Genomic DNA, 19,760 nt, shown 5'->3' on the forward strand with positions numbered 1-19,760 from the left:
ATAGATTTAGTTTTAATACATTATCCAAATAATAAAAAATGAATGCTAAAATTCTGACAAAATTAAAGGCTGTAAAAACACTCACCTCAGTAGATTCGCACATCCTCAAGAAATTCTCAGAGACAGTACAAATTTTCTTTTCCTCTCCAATTGTCACAATTCCTACAATGTGTGGAAAATGACAGTTTAGCAGTATAAATGTTTTGAAGAGCCAAGAGAGAAAAAAATGAGTTTTTGCTAATCAAATCTAAGCAAATTCCATTTTATATTATGTTATGTTACAGTGGAAAGATAATCTAGCTTTCATTGTGGATAATAACTATGCATAGAATTATGAATATAATATGCAAGACTATTTAGCCCTCAAGCAATTTAAATAATTTCAATCTGAATTCAATTGAATCTCACCACCAGAATTTCCAGACTCAATTATAGCCAGTTTATTGGTTTGGCCCATTAATGTGATAGCATAGGCATCACAATTATTTTGTTAACTATGCCCCAGACTGTGCTGAAGTCAGGATCTAAATTTGTTCAGCTGGTGCAGTGCTTCTGTTAATCTCTAAAAGCATACTGCCCAAAGGAGTACTTTTTTTTCTGCCAATATTGCAAACAATGCTATTAGTAACAGGAAATGAAAAGTTGCCATTTCACTTCTATTTACCCTTGTTCCAGTTGGTTCATAGACCAACAGCATTAGAATCACCTAGGAAATTGTCAAAAATATGTATTTTTAGACTCTAACACAAAACTGATAGATGGGAATCTATGAATATTAGGCCTAGAACACTGCATTTTTAAAACGAGCACAGAGGCAATTCACTGGCACGTCTCTTTGTCTCATCTTAGAGAGCAAAAGTAAACAAGTTCATCTGAGCATGGCTCTTTAATTTTATTTTCTGAACTCTTGAAGTGCTAAACACATACAGGCATGATAAAACATATTCAGGACATTCTAATACCTAAGATTTTAGCATTTGCTGCTCTTTAGTTGTTTTTGTTATGGTTGTTTTATTTTCATGGTTTGTTTTGTTTTGTTTGAGACGGAGTCTCACTCTGTCACCCAGGCTGGAGTATAGTGGTGCAATCTCAGCTAATTGCAACCTACGCCTCCTGGGTTCAAGTAATTCTCATGCCTCAGCCTCCAGAGTAGCTGGGATTACAGGTGCCCGCCACCACACCCAGCTAATTTTTCTGTTTTTAGTAGAGATGAGTTTCACCATGTTCACCAAACTGGTATCAGACTTCTGACCCCAAGTGATCTGCCCGCCTCAGCCTCCCAAAGTGCCAGAATTACAGGTATGAGCCACGGTGCCAGGCCTTCTTTATTTAGTTTTAATATGTATATGTATTTACATATTCTTAGCTTTATGGGGTGTCATCAACTCTCCCTCTCTTACAGAGCTGCTGCTATTAGTTTCTCCTTTGCCAATAGTTTGTGAAATCTATTTCAGTGTGAAAAATCTATTTGCAGTAAACAAACACAGAGATCCCTCTCTACAGCCTTTCCTTTCTGCCAAGATGGTTCTAAGAGTGGGTAAAAATTTAAAAGGGTTCTCTCGTGAGATTTCCTCCCTAAAAAATCACCATTGTTGAAAAAGCTTCCGGTCAAGGCTCTCTGTCTTCATAGTAATCCACTACAGACTTTATTTTGTGGAATATTTATGTTGTGCTTACATTTCCTTATTCATTTCTCAATTCACGTTTTCAGCAAAACACCTAGAAAGTGTTGCCTAAGCTCACTGCAATTCCTTTCCTTTCATTTCTACTTAAATCCTCTCAAGTCAGATTTTGCCCCAACCCCCCTCCATGGAAACTTTTCTTATAAAGATCATAATGACCTCCAAGGATTAATTCTCAGTTTTCATCTTCTTGCAAGTTGACAGTATTAAACACAGTTGATGCCCACCTTTTCCTTCATGCTCTCTTCATTTGGCTTCTAAAATCTACAGTTTTCAGTTTCTGCCTTTCTGATCTCATTGGCTCCTTCTTCTCATATTTTTGTCTGTTGCCTCCTCTTCTCTCTGACCTCTTAAGTTGCAGCTTCCCACCCTTCACTCCTCAGCCTTTTTTCTCCCATGCATATCTCATCCAGTCCCAGATATTTAAATATTGTCAACAACTCCTAAATCTATGTGGCCATCCCATATCTCTCTTCTGAAATCAGGATTCATATATCCAATTTGTCATCTGACCATTCTATTTGGATTTCTAATAAGCATTTTAAAAAAACTTCTGCTCTTCTCCTTTGCTGGCTCCACTCCCAAGCAAACACTTCTCATAGCCTTTCCTATCTTTCTTGATAGCAAATCTTACCATTTGCTCAGTCAAAAGAAATTCCTCCTTGAATTCTCTTTTTTCCCCCACCAAACCCTACATGCAATCTATCAGGAAATTCTGCTGCCTCTATGTTCATAATACATCCATAATCAGACCGATTCTTCCCACCTCCCTTGCCATCTCCTCATCCAAGCCACCAAAATCTCCCACTTGGATTAATACAATCATTTGCTAACTGGCTTCCTTGCTTCTACCCTTCCTACAAACCATTCTTCAAGTAGCAGCTAGAGTAATCCTTCTATTATTAGTCAGACCATCTCCTTCCTCTGCCAAAATCTGTAATGACTCTCTACTCCCCTCAGAATAAAACCCCACACCTATAATGTTCTGTAATGCATTCATCAAGATGGTACATCATGGGAACTCATAGACTTCATCTCAGTCTTTTGTCCTACTGTCTTGTTCTACTTCAGACACATTGACTTCCCTGTTGTTTCCTGAGAAACCAGGTATCATATTGGCTTGGTAACTTAGCACCGGCTCTTCTCTCTGACAAGAATATTCCCAGAGCTGAGCTCCTCCTGTTCTTCAAATGACAACTACTCAGTGCAATTTTTCTACATCATTAAAAAAAAATACTATTGTTACAGTAGGTAGTCAGACATGAGCAGAGCAAGAGAGTCCCCCAACTCACCGCCCACCAAGGATGTCAGGCCACCATCAGGTGACAGTCAGGTAGTTGTTAACTGTCTTTCTAAAATAATAATTGGTCACAGCTGGCTCCTAATAAAGAAACACCTGTAGCTGGTGATCGGCAGCTTCTTGATCTGAACTCAGGAGTTGGAGAAGCGGGCTCAAGCCTGCATACTAAGAGGCAAAATGGCAGAGTGTAACTGATATATAACCTTCCTCTAGGAACACTCAAATGCGCATGTGTGCAACTCCAGAAAACACAGTGCACATACGGTCCCTCCCAAGTGCTGGCCACCCACTGCACATGCGGACAGCCCACCTCAAGGGAAGAACCAGGTGAGAAGTATGCAAGACCCTAGAAGAAAGCCAATGTATAAAACCTCAAGTCAAAAGATCAAACAGGGTACTTGATCTCTCAAGTCTCCCGCTTGGCCCTTTTCCAACTCTACTTTCTTTCATTTCTGCTCTAAAACTTTTCCGTTTGTTTGTTTGTTTGTTTGTTTGTTTTTGAGATGGAGTCTCGCTCTTTTGCCCAGGCCAGACTGCAGTGGCGCTATCTCGGCTCACTGCAAGCTCCGCTTCCCGGGTTCACGCCATTCTCCTGCCTCAGCCTGCTCTAAAACTTTTTAATAGACTTTCACTCCTGCTCTGAAACTTGCCCCGGTATCTTACTCTGCCTTATGCCCCTCAGTTGAATTCTTCCTTCTGAGGAGGCAAGAAGTGAGGTTGCTGCAGGCCCATATGGATGTACCACTGCTAACATCATTACTGAACCTCCAGTACTCCTGATGCTACATGTATATGTGTATATATACACACACACGCACACATAAAATAAAGTTTTTGTGATAAGTATACCATATATAACAAATAGATATAATATATATTAAAAATTAACTGTAGTTTAAAAATCAACATGTGAATAATATGAAGCTCTAGAAGTGAGCATGTGGAGGATGAGCTGCAGTGTAAATTTGAAAACCTGATTATTTTGATTCTTATATATCTGTCTATGAATGGCCAAATTGTTCTCACCAAAAATTAAGAACATTATTCAAATTTATATCAATTTTTCTAAATATTGAATATATATATTTATTACCTATGGAAAAGTTTTTAGCTGAAAGGTGCAGACTGATATTTTCAGTTTCTTCAAAGCAATTAGGAGAAAAGGCAAGTTATAAGCAAGAGTGGCCAGGCGCAGTGGCTCATGCCTGTAATCCCAGCACTTTAGGAGGCTGAGGCAGGCGAATCAGCTGAGGTCAGGAGTTCAAGACCAGCCTGGCCAACATGGTGAAACCCCATCTCTACTAAAAAAATACAAAAATTAGCCAGGCTTGGTGGTGGGCACCAGCTACTTGGGAGGCTAAGGCAGGAGAATCGCTTGAACCCGGGAGGTGGATGTTGCAGTGAGATGAGATCACGCCACTGCACTCCAGCCTGGGCGACAGAGTGAGATTGTCTCAAAAATAATAAAAATAATAAGCTAAAACTAGGCAAGAGAAGCATTAAGAACTGGGTGCAAAGAGAATTGGGGAGAACAGGGAGGACTTGATGCATGAAAGTTGCAGTAACGGGCTTCTTTAGTACCTTATATTTTTCATGCTAGCTAAACACAAGTAATATATTTCTGGCATTGTGAGAATTATTTGTACCTGAAATATGAACAACTTCAGAGAAAATGATGCGTAATGTGTGTACACAGTTCCTATGACTTTCATCACTAAGGCAATAAAAACCTTTGGTGCTTACTGGACAGTTGAAGTGCGACTCCTAGGGTTGTAAATTCCTCTTAAGAAAATTGTAGGCCGGGTGCGGTGGCTCACGCCTGTAATCCCAGCACTTCGGGAGGCCAAGGCAGGTGGATCATTTGAGGTCAGGAGTTCGAGACCAGCCTGGCCAACATGGTAAAACCCCGTCTCTACTAAAAAAACAAAAATTAGCCAGGCATGGTGGCACACGCCTGTAATCCCAGCTCCTCAGGAGGCTGAGGCAGGAGAATGGCTTGAACCTGGGAGGCAGAGGTTTCAGTGAACCGAGATCGCACCACTGCACTCCAGCCTGGGCGACAGAGCAAGACTCCATCTCAAAAAACAAACAAACAAACAAACAAAAATTGTAAGTGAGAGTTGGAGTTAAGCAGAATGAGCAGATACTTATGACACTCTGAGGTCTGATAGCATGATAGGAATTAACTCCCTACTATGAAATATAAATGCTTAAATTTAAAAATAATTTATCATTTACGTTGCTAATTTTAAAGATGATAAAATACCAGCATGTCCTTTTGCAGATTCTAGAGACCACCCACTTCCCCTGGCTCTAGGGGGGTTTTCTTTATTTTCAAAGTCAGCAACAATGGATCTTTTCATACCCTTCCTCTATAGTCCATCTGCCTCTGAATGACTCCTCTCCTTTGGCCCTATTTTTCATTTTTAAGGATGCTTCTGATTACATTGATGCCACCTGGATAATTCAGGCTCGTTACTTTCTTAAAATCAGTTGATTAGCAACCTTAATTCCATCTGTGACTTCAATTCCCCCTTGACATGTCACCTAACATGGGAATACCAAACAGAGGCTTAGCCTACACAAGAGAAATATAACCAATATTTTACCAAATGAATTATTGAATTATTTAGCAGAAATGAATATAGTTCAGTAATTAGCAATGACACATAGCTAGACATACAAAAGAATTCCTATTAGGAGTATATGTATCTAATTTTTATGCAAACATAAAGTGTCCTTTTGAATAGCACACACTTAGGTTAAAAGCGCTATTTATTTCTAGTTTCAACTCTATCTTCTGTTACATCTTGGACAAATAATGGAATATTCCTAGGTCTCGGCTGACTTCTCTAGAGAAAGTATGATGAGCCAGGTTCATGATGTAAGTGTCAAACTTCACTTTATATTTTTGTCATGAAGATATTTTTCTTTCAAAATTGAGCAGTACTAGCACATGACACAATTTTTCCTTAAATATTTGTTGAAAATGAAACCAACCCAATTGTCCCATGGAAATGATATTTGTGGGTTTTTGAGCAAACATAGAAATTAACCCTGCTGGTCTTAAAACTTGAAATTTACATTTGTCTCATCTGAGTTCCTCCCTCAGGAAACTCACCATCAGGCAAGGGACTGAAGCTCACCAGATCACCACATCTAGACAATGAGATGCCAGACTCTCATTCATGGTTACCTCCTTATCCCCTAATTCCTGTTTTACATTCCTTATTCACTATATGACCCCACCACCAATTTTAGTGGTAGGGAGACAGATTTGAGACTGATCTCCCATCCACCTCGGCTGCAGTGCCTGAAAAAGCCTTCCTTCCTGGCAATACTTTCTGTCTCAGTGACTGGCTTTCTGTGTGGCGAGCACTGCGACCTAGATCGAATCCCTGCTTTCAGCAACAAAAATAGTGTGAGCAAATAAATGAAATGAAATCCTACTGAGAAGTGCTTTATGGAAATAAGATAAAAACAAGCTGCTCTCGCTAACATGTGTGGGTGTGCTGAATAAGAGGTAGGATTGGCTAAAAGTCTAAAAGAAGCCCCACCTACTTTCTCTCTGTGTTGGCTCTTAAGTTTTATCAAGTCTTCAGGTTGTAATGGAGGAAAGTTTTAAACCTTACATCTAGATGATGTAATGAGGATCAGTTTCAACATTTCCTCACATAAAGTTATGGGGATAAACATCTAATACATCCAATGTAATTGAATCACAGAATATATAATTGGAGGATAACAGAAATCATAATAAAAGCATCAAAAATACAAATAAAATTATTTCATGATGCAGTTTGAAATACAGCAAATCCTAATATGATATGCTATCTATAAATCCTCCAACTATATCAAGTAATGTCTCCGTGTGCCATTAGAACTGTTCGAAATGCATAAATTTATTACATGCATGGGAATGAAGAGTGAGATGCATACCTCCACTAAGTAGGTATAATGGCCATTATAGGCTGAGAGTTCCTATTACATATTAAATACCTAGTCTCCTGTAAAATAAAAGATAGCGTCTATATACTAAGGAGACAACTCTGCAACAAGGGAAATTAAAGTATATTCTTATCTATGCAATTGTCTTTTTGATGAATATTAGTAAATTCTGAATTGATCCTAATACAATGTTTGAGGAATGGTTCTCTTCTGATGCTTCTTGATAATAATGTGGTTATATACATACATTCAGGAGTCTTATCAGGACATATAATCTGGAGGGCAAATAAATACTATACAGCAATAGATTTTATATTAAGAGCTAAACAGAACGTCTTAATAGCTCATGTAAAGGCTGCATGACATCTAAAAAGTGCCTTCTCTTTCTTTCAAATCCATAAAAGAAAAGGTACATTTGGATAAATATTGATAAATATGTTGTAAACATTGGTAAGCTTCAAAGAATAATTTTAACCACATATTTATGCTTTACATAATATGGAAAGAAATAATATAGCACATTCTTTTTTTTTTTTTTAAAAAAGACAATCAGAGGTATGAACTAATGAGATTGAAATAAGGTTTTTGACTTTGAGTTGATGCCATAATGGGATGAAACCTTTGGAACTTGGGGTAGGTTGAATGTATCTCACACAAAGAAATGGATGGGTATCTTTGGTGGCCAGAGAGTAGACTGCAGTAGGCAAAAAATAGCCTCCCATAGATGTTCACATCCTTAACTCCGGAACTTGTACCTGTGTTGGAGTAAGCCGTGAAGGGGAATTAAGCTTGCAGAATTGTCAGGGAGGGGCAACTTTGCTGGCTTTGACAGAAAATGGACTGCCATCATGATCAAGTAAATGTAGGAGATCACAAAAACAGTAAGCAGTTTGGGAAAAAAATTGACCTTGGCTTTCGATACTATATCTGTCTCCTATTGCTGCTGTAACAGATTGTCATAAATGTAGTGGCTTAAAGCAACACAAGTTTGTCTCTTACAGTTCTGGAAGACAAAGCTAAAACCAAAAGGTCATCAGGGAGGGCTGCACTTCTCTGGAGGTTCTAGAAGCAGGAGCATCTTCCTTTCCTATTCCAGTTTCTCCAGGCCACCCACATGCCTTGGCTCTTGGCCCCTTTTCTCCATCTTTAAAGCCAGCAACACTGCATCTTTCTGCCTTTTTTCCATAGTCTGTCTATCTCTGACTGACTCTTCTCTTCTGACTCTCTCTTCCACTTTGAAGGATCCTTGTGATTACACTGGGCCCATCTGGCTAATCCAGGATAATCTCCCCATTTTAAGATCAGTTGACTAGCAACCCTAATTCCCCATTGAAAGTAATCTCACATATGTATATGTTTCAGGAATCGGAATGTGTACATCTCTGAGGATCCTTTATTCTGTCTACTTAATAGACTAATGGTTTATTTAAGACTATAGTTGAAAAAAGCTGTTTTGCTAAAAATTATATTGGAAAAGCTGTCGAGTAGAAAATAATTGTGCTAAGATTCAGGACACTCCCCTTTCAATCCCAGCACGGCCTGCTGGGTAGCTATATCCCTGGAAAATTATTTCATTTCTTAGGGCTCCATTTCTTTTAGACCAGACAGCTAGACTGCTGACAAATGAAGTCCATTTATAAAATTCTATGGCTCTAAGACATATTCTGTGCTTAATGTCATAAGGAATCCTATATACTTAGTGGTATAAGCCTCAATACTTTCAGTGAAATTAGGTTAATTTGGGGATCACAAGCACTTGAATGCATTGAGAATTAATAAGTTTTTCTCTTTTTAAAGTTGAAAATATTAAGAAGGTCTATTTATCTTTTACAAAGGATTATTCTTTCTGTCCTTTAGAAAACAAACTTGGGGAAATTTTAAATATTGTTTTTCTAGAGTCTCGCAATGTTTTTTCAGTTTAGAATCTGGTTTGATAATACCAAAGACCTTATAATCACCTACTTAACTATTTGCATTTATTATCCTAAAAGAAATGAAATTTTCCTAATCAGAGAATGCTAATCTCTCGTGTATTTCTGAAAGTATAAACCATCACATACAAGAGAATCCGACCCTCATGTTTTCCTGTGGTAACACTTTCTTAAGATTAAACCGAAGCTCTGAGAGTAGGGTTAACAGATTTAACAGTGAAAGCAATCTCAGTTTCCCTTAGTTAAACCTGAATTTCAGATAAAGAACAAATCATTTTAGTATAACTATATCCCATACAATATTTGGTACCATACTTGTAATAAAAAATATAGCTTGTTTATCTGAAACTCAAATTTAACTGGGTGCCCTGTATTTTAACCTGGCAACCCTATTTGAGAGGCTAATCACATATTTTCCAAATTTAACTTTTAGGATCAGCAGAATAAAAGGAAGACATTTAGGACAAGGGGCAGAGAGCAGAGCCACGGCTTTCTAAGCAGCTGTTCTGCAGTGACCTCCAGTAGCATTTGCTGTGGGCTCCTTTTCCAATATTTACAGGGGATTTGATTTTGAGAGTAAATCCTGCCCAATGTCCATATTCCCTCTTGCCAAGAACGTCACCCATAGAGCATATTATTCTGCTTTCCCCCCATACGCATGTACATATGAGTACTATTATTACGTGAGATTTTCGCCCTAACTAAAATAAAACAAAGAGGACTGCTCACTTATTTGGCACTCTTTGATTTCATTATTTTATTTATTTATTTATTTATTTTGAGATGGAGTCTCACTCTGTTGCCCAGTCTGGAATGCAGTGGCACCATCTCAGCTCACTACAACCTCTGCCTCCTGGGTTCAAGAAATTCTCCTGCCTCAGCCTCCCGCATAGCTGGGACTACAGGCATGTGCCACCATGCCTGCCTAATTTTTTAATTTTTAGTACAGACAGGATTTCACTATGTTGGCCACGCTGGTCTCGAACTCCTGACCTTAGGTGCTGTGCCTGCCTTAGTCTCCCAAAGTGCTGGGATTACAGGCATGAGTCACCACGCCCCGCCTGATTGATTTCATTATTATTAAATGCGAACTAGTGTACTGTAGTGGATCACACTACACGGGGACTGAAGGCTTCATCTTGTAGGATGGTGGGTGAGCCACTGTTCTGAACACACAGCTAGTTGGCTACCCTATAATCTACTTACAGCATAACCGTAAAGCCACAAGCCCTTCATACCCCATCTAAGTGAAATGTCTCCTACTTTTCTGAAGTATGAGGAAACCTCATTAGAGAAAAATGCTCAGTGTCCCCAGGTGTTAGTAGGTTGGCTTTTAATGTCTGTTCAGAGAAAAAATAATCCATTTGCAAATACGGATTTGCATGTCTTTTATAAATTCTGTAGCTCCCATAATGTTACACATGATAACATAGAATCTCAAATAGGCTGAGATTATACTCTACCCTTCCACTTCCAGCTCAGTACTAAGTTTTAATATGAAAGGCAGTTGACTTATGAGCAAGAACACAGCCTCTGATTCAACCTGCGTTGCCCGTGTTTGAATCCTATCTCTGTCAGTTGCTAGCTGTATAAACTTGGATAAGTCACTGAACAACCCCACTGTGCCTCAGTTTTGTCATCTACAAAAGAAGAAAACAGTATGGCCTACTATATAGAGTCATGAGAAGTAAACAATGTGACACATGTGAAATACTTAAAATAGGGTCTATACATGGTAAACCCATATACATATGAGTATTATTACTACATGAGATTTTATCCCTAAATGAAAATAACCAAAGCAGACTGCTAATTTAGTTAGCGTTTTTTTTTTGTTTTTATTATTATTAAATGCTAATTAAGATGCTGCCCTCCCATTTCAGAAGACAATGAACTGTGTCCTTCTTAGGTGATCTTTACTGTAGACTTGACATTTTGTGCAGTTTATCATGGGAGGATAAAAGTAGAATGCAGACATCACGTTGAGTTTGGAAAAGAGCAAAGGAATCAAGAAAAGGAAACCACACTTCTAACCTGTCAATATCAGGTAATGTGATCTGACATCCTGGTCAATATACATGTGTATATGTTGTGATATTAACATCCATTCACCCTTGACTTTCTACTTTAAATTTAAAGAGAATAGCCTTAGCAGTAATACTCTGATAAATTTATCTCTGTGGTAGAAAAGGTACTGATAATTCCAAAGTGATCTATAATATTTTAGAGGCAGCTATGTAGGTAACACAATATGGGATGGTGTTTTACAGTTAAGAGATCCAATATCCACTTACCAAACTGACGAAGGTCCAAGCAGAGATTTGCTCCCTCCACTAATGTGGTGTTCCGGCAGATGGTCCACAGATTGAAGTACATGTAAACTGGCAGTGAGGTGAAAGCCGTGACTCCCAGCCAGGCCAACATGAAAAGATATGTCAGCATAATGAACTGCAAAAGAGAAAGAAATGGAGAGAGAAAATGTAATCTACCAAAAAAGAAGAATTTTGTGTTTAATCTGCAAAGCTCCATTATAGGAAGTTTATGGGATACAGTACATAAGTCAGTATCATAACACTGTTGATTTGCAGCACAGAAGGTTGAGAAATAGTGTGCATAATGGGTTAAGTGAATAAACCTGCTGGAAAATCATGTCTTGGCAGAAGTTCTGATGTACAAAGAAAAAAATAATCCATCTGCATTATCATGCCTTTTCATCCATGTATTTAACCTTCAAATCTCACCACAGATTTTTTTTTTAAACTTTAGAAAATATTCCTGGGTATTTAGAAAGTATTCACTTTGCAAAAGGAATTCAGGAGAATTAAAAGTCTGTCAATAAATTTCTGTAGGACTAAACTGTCATCATGTCATGTCACAAATATTTAAGCTATTTAATCATGTTTGCATTAACAAATATGGCAATTCTCAAATCACATTAGTATATAATATTAGTGTGTACTCTTCTTTTATAACATTTTTATAAACTTAAGTCTGTTTTGTTTTATGCATGTTAATATACATATTTTATATATAGTATATATACTTATATATATATGGTAAAATATTATTTTAATTTTGAAAATACCCAAGCTTTAAAAATACATTTCAGAAACAATTTTTAATATTTATAAAGTGTATACAAGGTGTTCATGTATCCTAGATAGAATTGAATAAAATACTTGGTTTAAGCATGGATTTACATGAAGCTTTAGTTCACACATGGTAAATGCTGGATAAAAGGACATGTAGATGTATGAATTAGTGGATGGATGATAGACATTAGACAGAAAACTGTCTGAAATATAGCCCCTGGATGCCAAAATCTACATTTCTGTAGATATTTGGTTCTTCTGAATTTCAGAAGTACACTTTGATCAAAGACTGGAATAGATTCACTAGTGCATTCTGGCTAAACTTTTAACACCTCAAGTATTCACATTTTCAAAATAGCAGTACAGCATATAATAAATATACTGAATGAAACTAGACCTCTTATTCAACCCTATTCATCCCTTTTGTGATGAGTTATTAGCTAGATTTTACCCCACGATTTAGGTGAAATCTCAAACAAGTCAAACTTATTCAATAACCCTCATAATATATACTAAAATTAGCACTTTTGCAAAATAGTAAAATGGGAATCAATCCCATGATAGAACTTATGCACGTATATTAAAGTTATATTGCGATTAACATAGAGCTTACTGGGATTAAGGATAGCAAGGAATTTATATGACAAATATAAAGAGAGGCAGGAGATCAAACCTTTTTATTAAATAGCAGTTACTAAATGCCCCAGTACTTCAGAAACCCAGAGCATTCTCAAACACATGTTTTCTAATAATATTGTTTTATCTCATCTCAACTCTTACTTCCTTTTTGTCTCTACTATGACATGCTAATAGTTGGGGTCAACATCTGTCTCAACAATGTCCTTAAACTAAGATTTGGCAGACATATTTATACTTTATACATCTAAGATGAAACAAACCCTGCCTTAAGAATATTAGCAAATAAAATTTGCTGAATATTAATTTATTTAAGTCACCGAAGGAAGGAGAGTAACTATCATAAAAAAGATATTCTTTTTTAAAATAATATCAAAGTTTACATTCCTTTTAGAATTATTTTAGTCTTGCTGAACAAACACTTATGAGGCAAAATATGCATAAAGATTAATGGCAGGATTTCAGTCACATAAGGCAATAACACTTCCCCCTTATTTTACTGATTAAAAGAATAAAATAGCCCAGGTGGAAATTTAGAGAATATTTGGTCTTTAGACACACTTGACTGTATATGGTAAACATTTTACTCATCTTCCCCAGAGTGAAAGGATAATATTAATATTTTTAAGTGGTCTTTATCCTTTCTTTCTGGAACGTGGAATGAAGCATATCAATAGATGAAGCTCACAGAACAGTGGAGGGGTCAGCTCAGAATTTCTCCCCTCTCAAAGCCTTCCCTACCCTATCACATCATTGCTTAGGCACCCAGGCTAAGTGACAATGGTCAGCTAAGCCTCTGAACATGGATAAGCATACTCCAAGTGGCAATACCCATTCACCTCTAACACTAATAAACTCTATGATATAATGCAGGTCATCTTCCATCTTTTGCCATTGGATTCTAATATGCAAGAGGTAGAAACCTATCTCTCCGTTTATTTAACAACCACTGGCATACCACTTACTGTGATCCTAAACTAAATATCACGTGCATTTAGCAATAAAAGGGGGTCTTCAGGCACACTGATGAAAGGCACAGGCTTTTCAGCTGGCTTGAGTGTAGTCTGCTCTTTATACTTCTGTTTCTGCTTCTGTAAAATGGAAATAACTCTAAATTGGCTTCACATGCTTAAGTGAGCCTGAGATGAGATAATGCATGAAAAGCATTTAGCGTTGAAACTTGTTACATAAGAAGCTCTGACAAAAATATTAGCTATTTTTATCATTGAAAATATCAATGTGATTACTACTGTTGCTACATATATTTTGTACATACTATGTAATTATGTAATTCTATATAGTCTTATAGAATAAAGGAATTAGATTTCATTTCATGTTTGGATAAATTAAAAGAATGATGAGTTCTTGAGTCAGGGAAAGTTATTCAAAATGAGCTCTCTCTCTAGAAAAAAGCCTCCAGAAATTCTTGGAAACCACCCTGAAAGTGAAGAAATCTTCTTAAAAGAACACCTTTGGGGGAAAAAATCTTTTTTATTAACATTTTCATTATTTGCAATTGTAGATCTCAAGGCTAATGTATAGTCTCTAGAACAATAAACATGATATGGCAGCCTGAAGCACATTGCTTTGGAGGACTGAAAGCAACTCTGAAATCCATGGAAGAGTAATCAGCATCCTTGTGGTTGCATCCTTTCTATCTTATTTTTCATTTGTTCTACCCTTAGGGATCTTTCTAAAGCTTCTTTTGAAGATGCTGTTCACTGTAGAATGGGACTTATAATTCAATAGGTTTAGATTCAAAGTAGCTTGGAACACTTTGAAGTGTGTTGTTACTGCTACTTTACAAGGCAATAAAAGGTCTAACTTCTGAAACCACAGGACTGACTTACATCTTCTTTCTACTCTGAGCTATGTTACAGCAAATTAACAAAGCTGGATGATATAGAGTAAATCAGTGCGGTGAGAAAATATTTTCATTACTATTAATGCATAAGTTTTGTTCTAGAAAAATGCAAAAGTCTTTATTTTCTAATTTTGAATGTAAACTAGTGGCATTTCAGGGTGTAGCCGTTCACTAAAGTATTCACTGAAGTATTTAAAGAAGCTAAAATATAATTTGATCTTTCCATTTTGTGTTCTATTTCAGAATCTGATGATTACTAAAATTGAAGAATTATTCAAATTGATTATGCGTAATCCTACATAGAAAATCTTTTTATGTAATAAATAAAATATTCCATAATTATAAATTTATTTCTAACTTCACATTTTGAGGCATATCATGGATATATATATTTTGTCATCTGAATGTTAAATAAATTAATAAGCTGCTCTTACTTTTGTTAGAATAAACTCTGAGAATGTGAAAAATTTTTCTGATTTTAAAAACCATTTTTGTATATGTGTGCCTTTATTAATTTCTGTTTTTTGATTAAACACTTTCTGAAATCATCTTCATAATATCTGTTTGGGAAACATGGTGGAAAAATGAAAAAAAATGATAAAAGTACTACTGAACTTGAAATCAGATGATCTAGTCACTAGTTTGACATATCACTTAATCCCTCATAGTCACTTTTGTAATTTGCGAGCTGGAAATTATGATAATTTTCTCATAGGGCTATGATGTAAACAAGGGGAAGGTTCTATATAAAGTCACTTAGCAGGAAATGTAAGCAGTAACTCAAAGAGAGGAGATAGTCTGATTTAATAAAAATGTATTACTTTGTACTTTCAAAGGGTAGGTATGGACATAAGGAAACTATTTCTGTCCCATTTGGTATTTATTGCTTTGAACAGACACTGAATTTTAATTTATAGTAATTCTAGGAAGGGAAGATAAGTTCTGTAGAAATTACATAAATAAAGTGGCCTCATTGGCCTTTCTCATTTTGGTCATTATTTAGGATCACTCACATATAGTAAAATGCTGACTAAATCCTCTTGACCCACAAAAAAAAATTCAGTAAAACTTCCTTAATTTGAATTAGTTAATTCATTGATCTTTGATAGTAAAATTGGTATAAAATGATAAAGATTGTGTGCTATATATTTAATTAATATCTGACATATTCCATTATCCCATAATCATTTTAGTAGCATTTCATCAGAACATGCAAATGTCTGGCAAAACAAGCATCCTCCTACTATATTTCCTGCTTGATTTTTGTTTTTACTCAATATAAATTTCTTGAGATCCTACCACATGTTAGCATTTGATTCAACAAAATTGTTATGAATTATTTCTTTATCGCTTGAAATTAAATAAAACCACATGTAATTATTGTTTTGATGTCAATCTGGATATTCTAATCACTTTTAGAAATCTGGTAGAGAAATTGAAACAGAACTACAAGAGGCAAGGTTTCATGTTCTATAGAAAAAGGCGGCGTATTATTGCTTCCTGATTATGTAGCCATTGAGATTGCAGTGTATTTAACTTGAAAATAACTTGTAAAATGTAATTGGTTTTTCATCTGAACTCCTATGAACTTAGACTTAATGTCTAAGAAAATCACACCCTGTTGAGGTCTAGACTTTCTGTGGCAACTTCAGCAGATGTGCACCAGTAGAGGTAAAAATAACACCTTGGAAGTCAGCAGCATTGATGAAAAGAAGCCAGCTGACTCTGATTGCACAAGTCTCTGAGTCTCTGAACTAAGTGACGAAAACATATGCCACATATTGAATGGAATGTTATGATATAATGAAGAGTTTCAGATATGAGGCACATTTAAACTTTAGTGAAATGAATAAAATGGATGTTCTGATGTATCCAAAGTCTCTTTATAACCAAAAATATTCTATCAGATTGAACTCAGGTCATTGTTTCTCACTGTTTCAAGGCACAGGATATAAAAATAGTTTGCTAAGTCTTAGCTCAGAACCTTATATTTCACAGTGATATATTCTGGTAGTATTTTCTCATCTTGGAATGAATTTAAAGAGTAGCAATCCAATCATGTTTCCCACTTTAACAACAAAGGAAGTATCTTTAAATTTTATCAAAGGCAGAAATAGTTCAGAGTTTAATAATCCCATGATTTTAAACAAAGATTCAATAGATAGACAATAGCTGAGGGAATGCAACTTCTAATAATGGTTTTCACCATGGCCAGACGTTAGGATCATCTGGTTAACGTGAGAGAGAAAAAGAAGCTCAGGCCTCTCTCATGCTAATTGTATCTATACTTTTAAAATAACTGCAGGTGATTCTGATAGATATCCAGTGTTAAGAACTCCTTCTATATTGGAATCAAAGGAGATCTCAGGAGTACATGTGTTGTGAAGACTTATTTGATCTTCAACTTTAGACTCTGACAGGGTACTATTCCTAATGTTTAAAAAAACAATGAGATGATAAGCCAGACACACCTACTAATGTCAATAAAATAGCCAAAGGCATGAATGAGTGGGGTACCGGACATGAGCCAGATATCTAAATCCGAGTGTCTCGAATTTGTCACTACTGAACTTGAGGCCAGATCATTCTTTGTTAAGGGGACTGTCCTGTATAATATAGGACATTTAACAATATCCCTGGCCTCTAACCACTAGATGTCAGATGTCGGTTGTGCAATCAAAATGTCTCAATTTTCCTGAGGGGAAAATAGCTCTTGGCTATAAACCACAGCACTAAGGCAGGAGAACACCAAGACAAAGGGAAGAAAATGAACACCTGAACATAATATCACCACAACTGCAAAGGGAAAAAACATTACAATCAAGTAGGCTCTGGAAATTACACAGTGTATAGCTTAATGCAGAGAAAATTACTAAATCATTATGTAAATTACTCAAAAATATGCAGTCATCATCGTCATCATCGTTGTCAGCATTATAGCCCAAAACTACCTATGCTCAAGTTGTGATCGGAAAATTATTTTTAAGTGATTTGTTACACTTATAACAACTTTATTCAAAATTGCCCAAACTTGGAAGAAGCCAAAATGTCCTTCAGTAGATAAACAGATATATAAACCCCAGCACATCTAGATAAACGATGGTATATTAATCAGCACTAAAAAGAAATGAGCTATCAAGCTATGAAAAGACATGGAGAAATTTTAAATGCATAAGACTAAGTGAAAAAAAAAAACAATCTGAAAAGGTCATTCACTTACTGTGTAGTTTCAGCTCTATGACATTCTGGAAAAAGAAAAAGTATGGAGACAGTAAAAAGATCAGTGGTTGCCAAGCGTAGAGGGGGGTGAGAGGGCTGAATAGGTGGAGCACAGAGGATTTGTAGAACCGTGAAACTATTCTGTATGAAAGTATAATGGTGGATACGTGTCATTATACATTTGGCAAAACCCAAAGAATGTGCAACACCCAGAGAAAATCCTGATCTAAATTGTAGACTTTGGGCAATTGTGATGTGTCAATGTAGATACATCAATTGCAAATGTGCCATTCTGGTGGTGGTGGGGTGTTGATAACGGGAGTCTATCCACTTGTTGGGGAGGGGGCTATGTAAGAAATCCCTGTACTTTCTCCTCAATTTTGCTGTGAAACCTAAAACGGTTCTAAAAAATAAAATCTATTTATATAACAAAAAATGATTTGAGGAATTTATTCATGAGCATATGTGAAATGCTAATATGATCTAAGTGTTCACTGTGTGGTTTGGTTCATAAAAATCACCAGTGTCACTGTGAAATGATTAAATACTTCAATCTCAATTGGCAAAGATGATTTCATCAGAATAAAATGATCCGTGAAACAGTCTGGTTTCCTACACTGAACTACAGAGATAAAGCTACAGAGAATCTTCAGGCAGTGAGTGTAAGGGCTGAAAATATGTTACCTTAGATACAGAGGAAGAAAATCTTAAATCCTGTCATATGAGATACATTGTTTTTGTTTTTGTTTTCCTTTTTTTTTTTTTTTTTTTTTTGAGACAAAGTCTCACTCTGTGGCCCAGGCTGGAGTGCAGTTGGCATGATCTCGGCTCACTGCAACCTCCTCCTCCCGGGTTCAAGCGACTCTTTTGCCTCAGCCTCTAGAGTAGCTGGGACTACAGGTGCCACGCCGCCGCACGTGGCTAATTTTTTGTGTAGTAGAGACGCGGTTTCACCATGTTGCCCAGGCTGGTCACAAACTCGTGAGCTCAGGCAATCCGCCCACCTTGGCCTCCAAAAGTTCTGGGATTACAGGAGTAAGCCACTGCACTCGGCGGAGATACCTTTTTTTAAACAGTAAAATAAAAATAGCCCATTGAAATAACAAATACAGTATTACTATGTATTGTTACTTTGCAGAAGGTAAAAGAGTATTGAAAGTATTCAATGTCCTTTTTAAAAAATAGTTAAGAGAAAAATAACATAACCAAAACTAATTATTATGTTCCATAAATTTATTTTTTAAATGGAACAGGTTTACATAATGTCTAAAGCCACAAAATGATAGTCATGAAAATTGCACTAGAAAGGCAAGCACACTCTTGATAAGTTTATCATGTCATATTATCCAGAGTTATTTTATTACCAGTTAAAATTAATAGAAATCAGAGCATGAGCTCTTGTGCTTAGATGGGGAAACATATTCAACTTTCTGTCTGTTTTACTTACTGCTTATCTCTAACGCTCAAAATAGTGCCTGGGACACAGTAGACACTCAACAAACATCTGTTGAATGAACAATGGTGTGAATGTAAGGTTTGTCTTGTGAGGAAATATATCTTACCATGTGTTTATCATTATGATTTATTGGGTTTTGATACATTAACCTGATAACTAAAAATAAAAATATGACAAATAAAAGGCAACTGTTCACAATAATACAGTATTGACAGTTAAATGTCATTTTTAAACTGACAAATCTCAAGATTTTACAAGATGATGATTCCTCATTTGTTGGAAAAGATGAGGACAAGTGAAAGATTTTGGGGGAGAGCAAAATTTAAAAAAAGTATATAGGCCGGGTGCAGTGGTTCACACCTGTAATCCCAGCAATTTGGGAGGCCGAGGCAGGTGGATCACGAGGTCAGGAGTTCAAGACCAACCTGACCAACATGTTGAAACCCCGTCTCTACTAAAAATACAAAAATTAGCCGGGCATGTAATCCCAGCTACTCAGGAGGCTGAGGCAGGAGAATCACTTGAATCTGGGAGGCAGAGGTTTCAGTGAGCAGAGATCGTGCCATTGCACTCCAGCCTGGGTGAGAGAGCAAGACTCCATCTCAAAAAAAAAAAAAAAGAAGTATATGGAC

The 19,760-nt window shown here is 36.5% G+C and overlaps 1 protein-coding gene across 4 annotated transcripts in view; it reads right to left on the reverse strand.

The window, feature by feature from the left end:
* Positions 1 to 19,760, reverse strand: part of GPM6A (glycoprotein M6A) — a 369,432-nt gene that overhangs the window by 7,763 nt on the left and 341,909 nt on the right. For all 4 annotated transcript variants that reach the window (XM_009448592.3, XM_009448591.5, XM_016952529.3 and 1 more), the window contains exons 4-5: positions 11,156 to 11,309; positions 86 to 162 (exon numbers count right to left, since the gene is read on the reverse strand). In XM_009448592.3, the coding sequence (XP_009446867.1) occupies positions 86 to 162; positions 11,156 to 11,309 (231 nt within the window). The remainder of the gene's footprint in view (positions 1 to 85; positions 163 to 11,155; positions 11,310 to 19,760) is intronic.

Source organism: Pan troglodytes, chromosome 3 (genome assembly GCF_028858775.2).
Source record: "Pan troglodytes isolate AG18354 chromosome 3, NHGRI_mPanTro3-v2.0_pri, whole genome shotgun sequence".
Lineage (NCBI taxonomy): Eukaryota > Metazoa > Chordata > Mammalia > Primates > Hominidae > Pan > Pan troglodytes.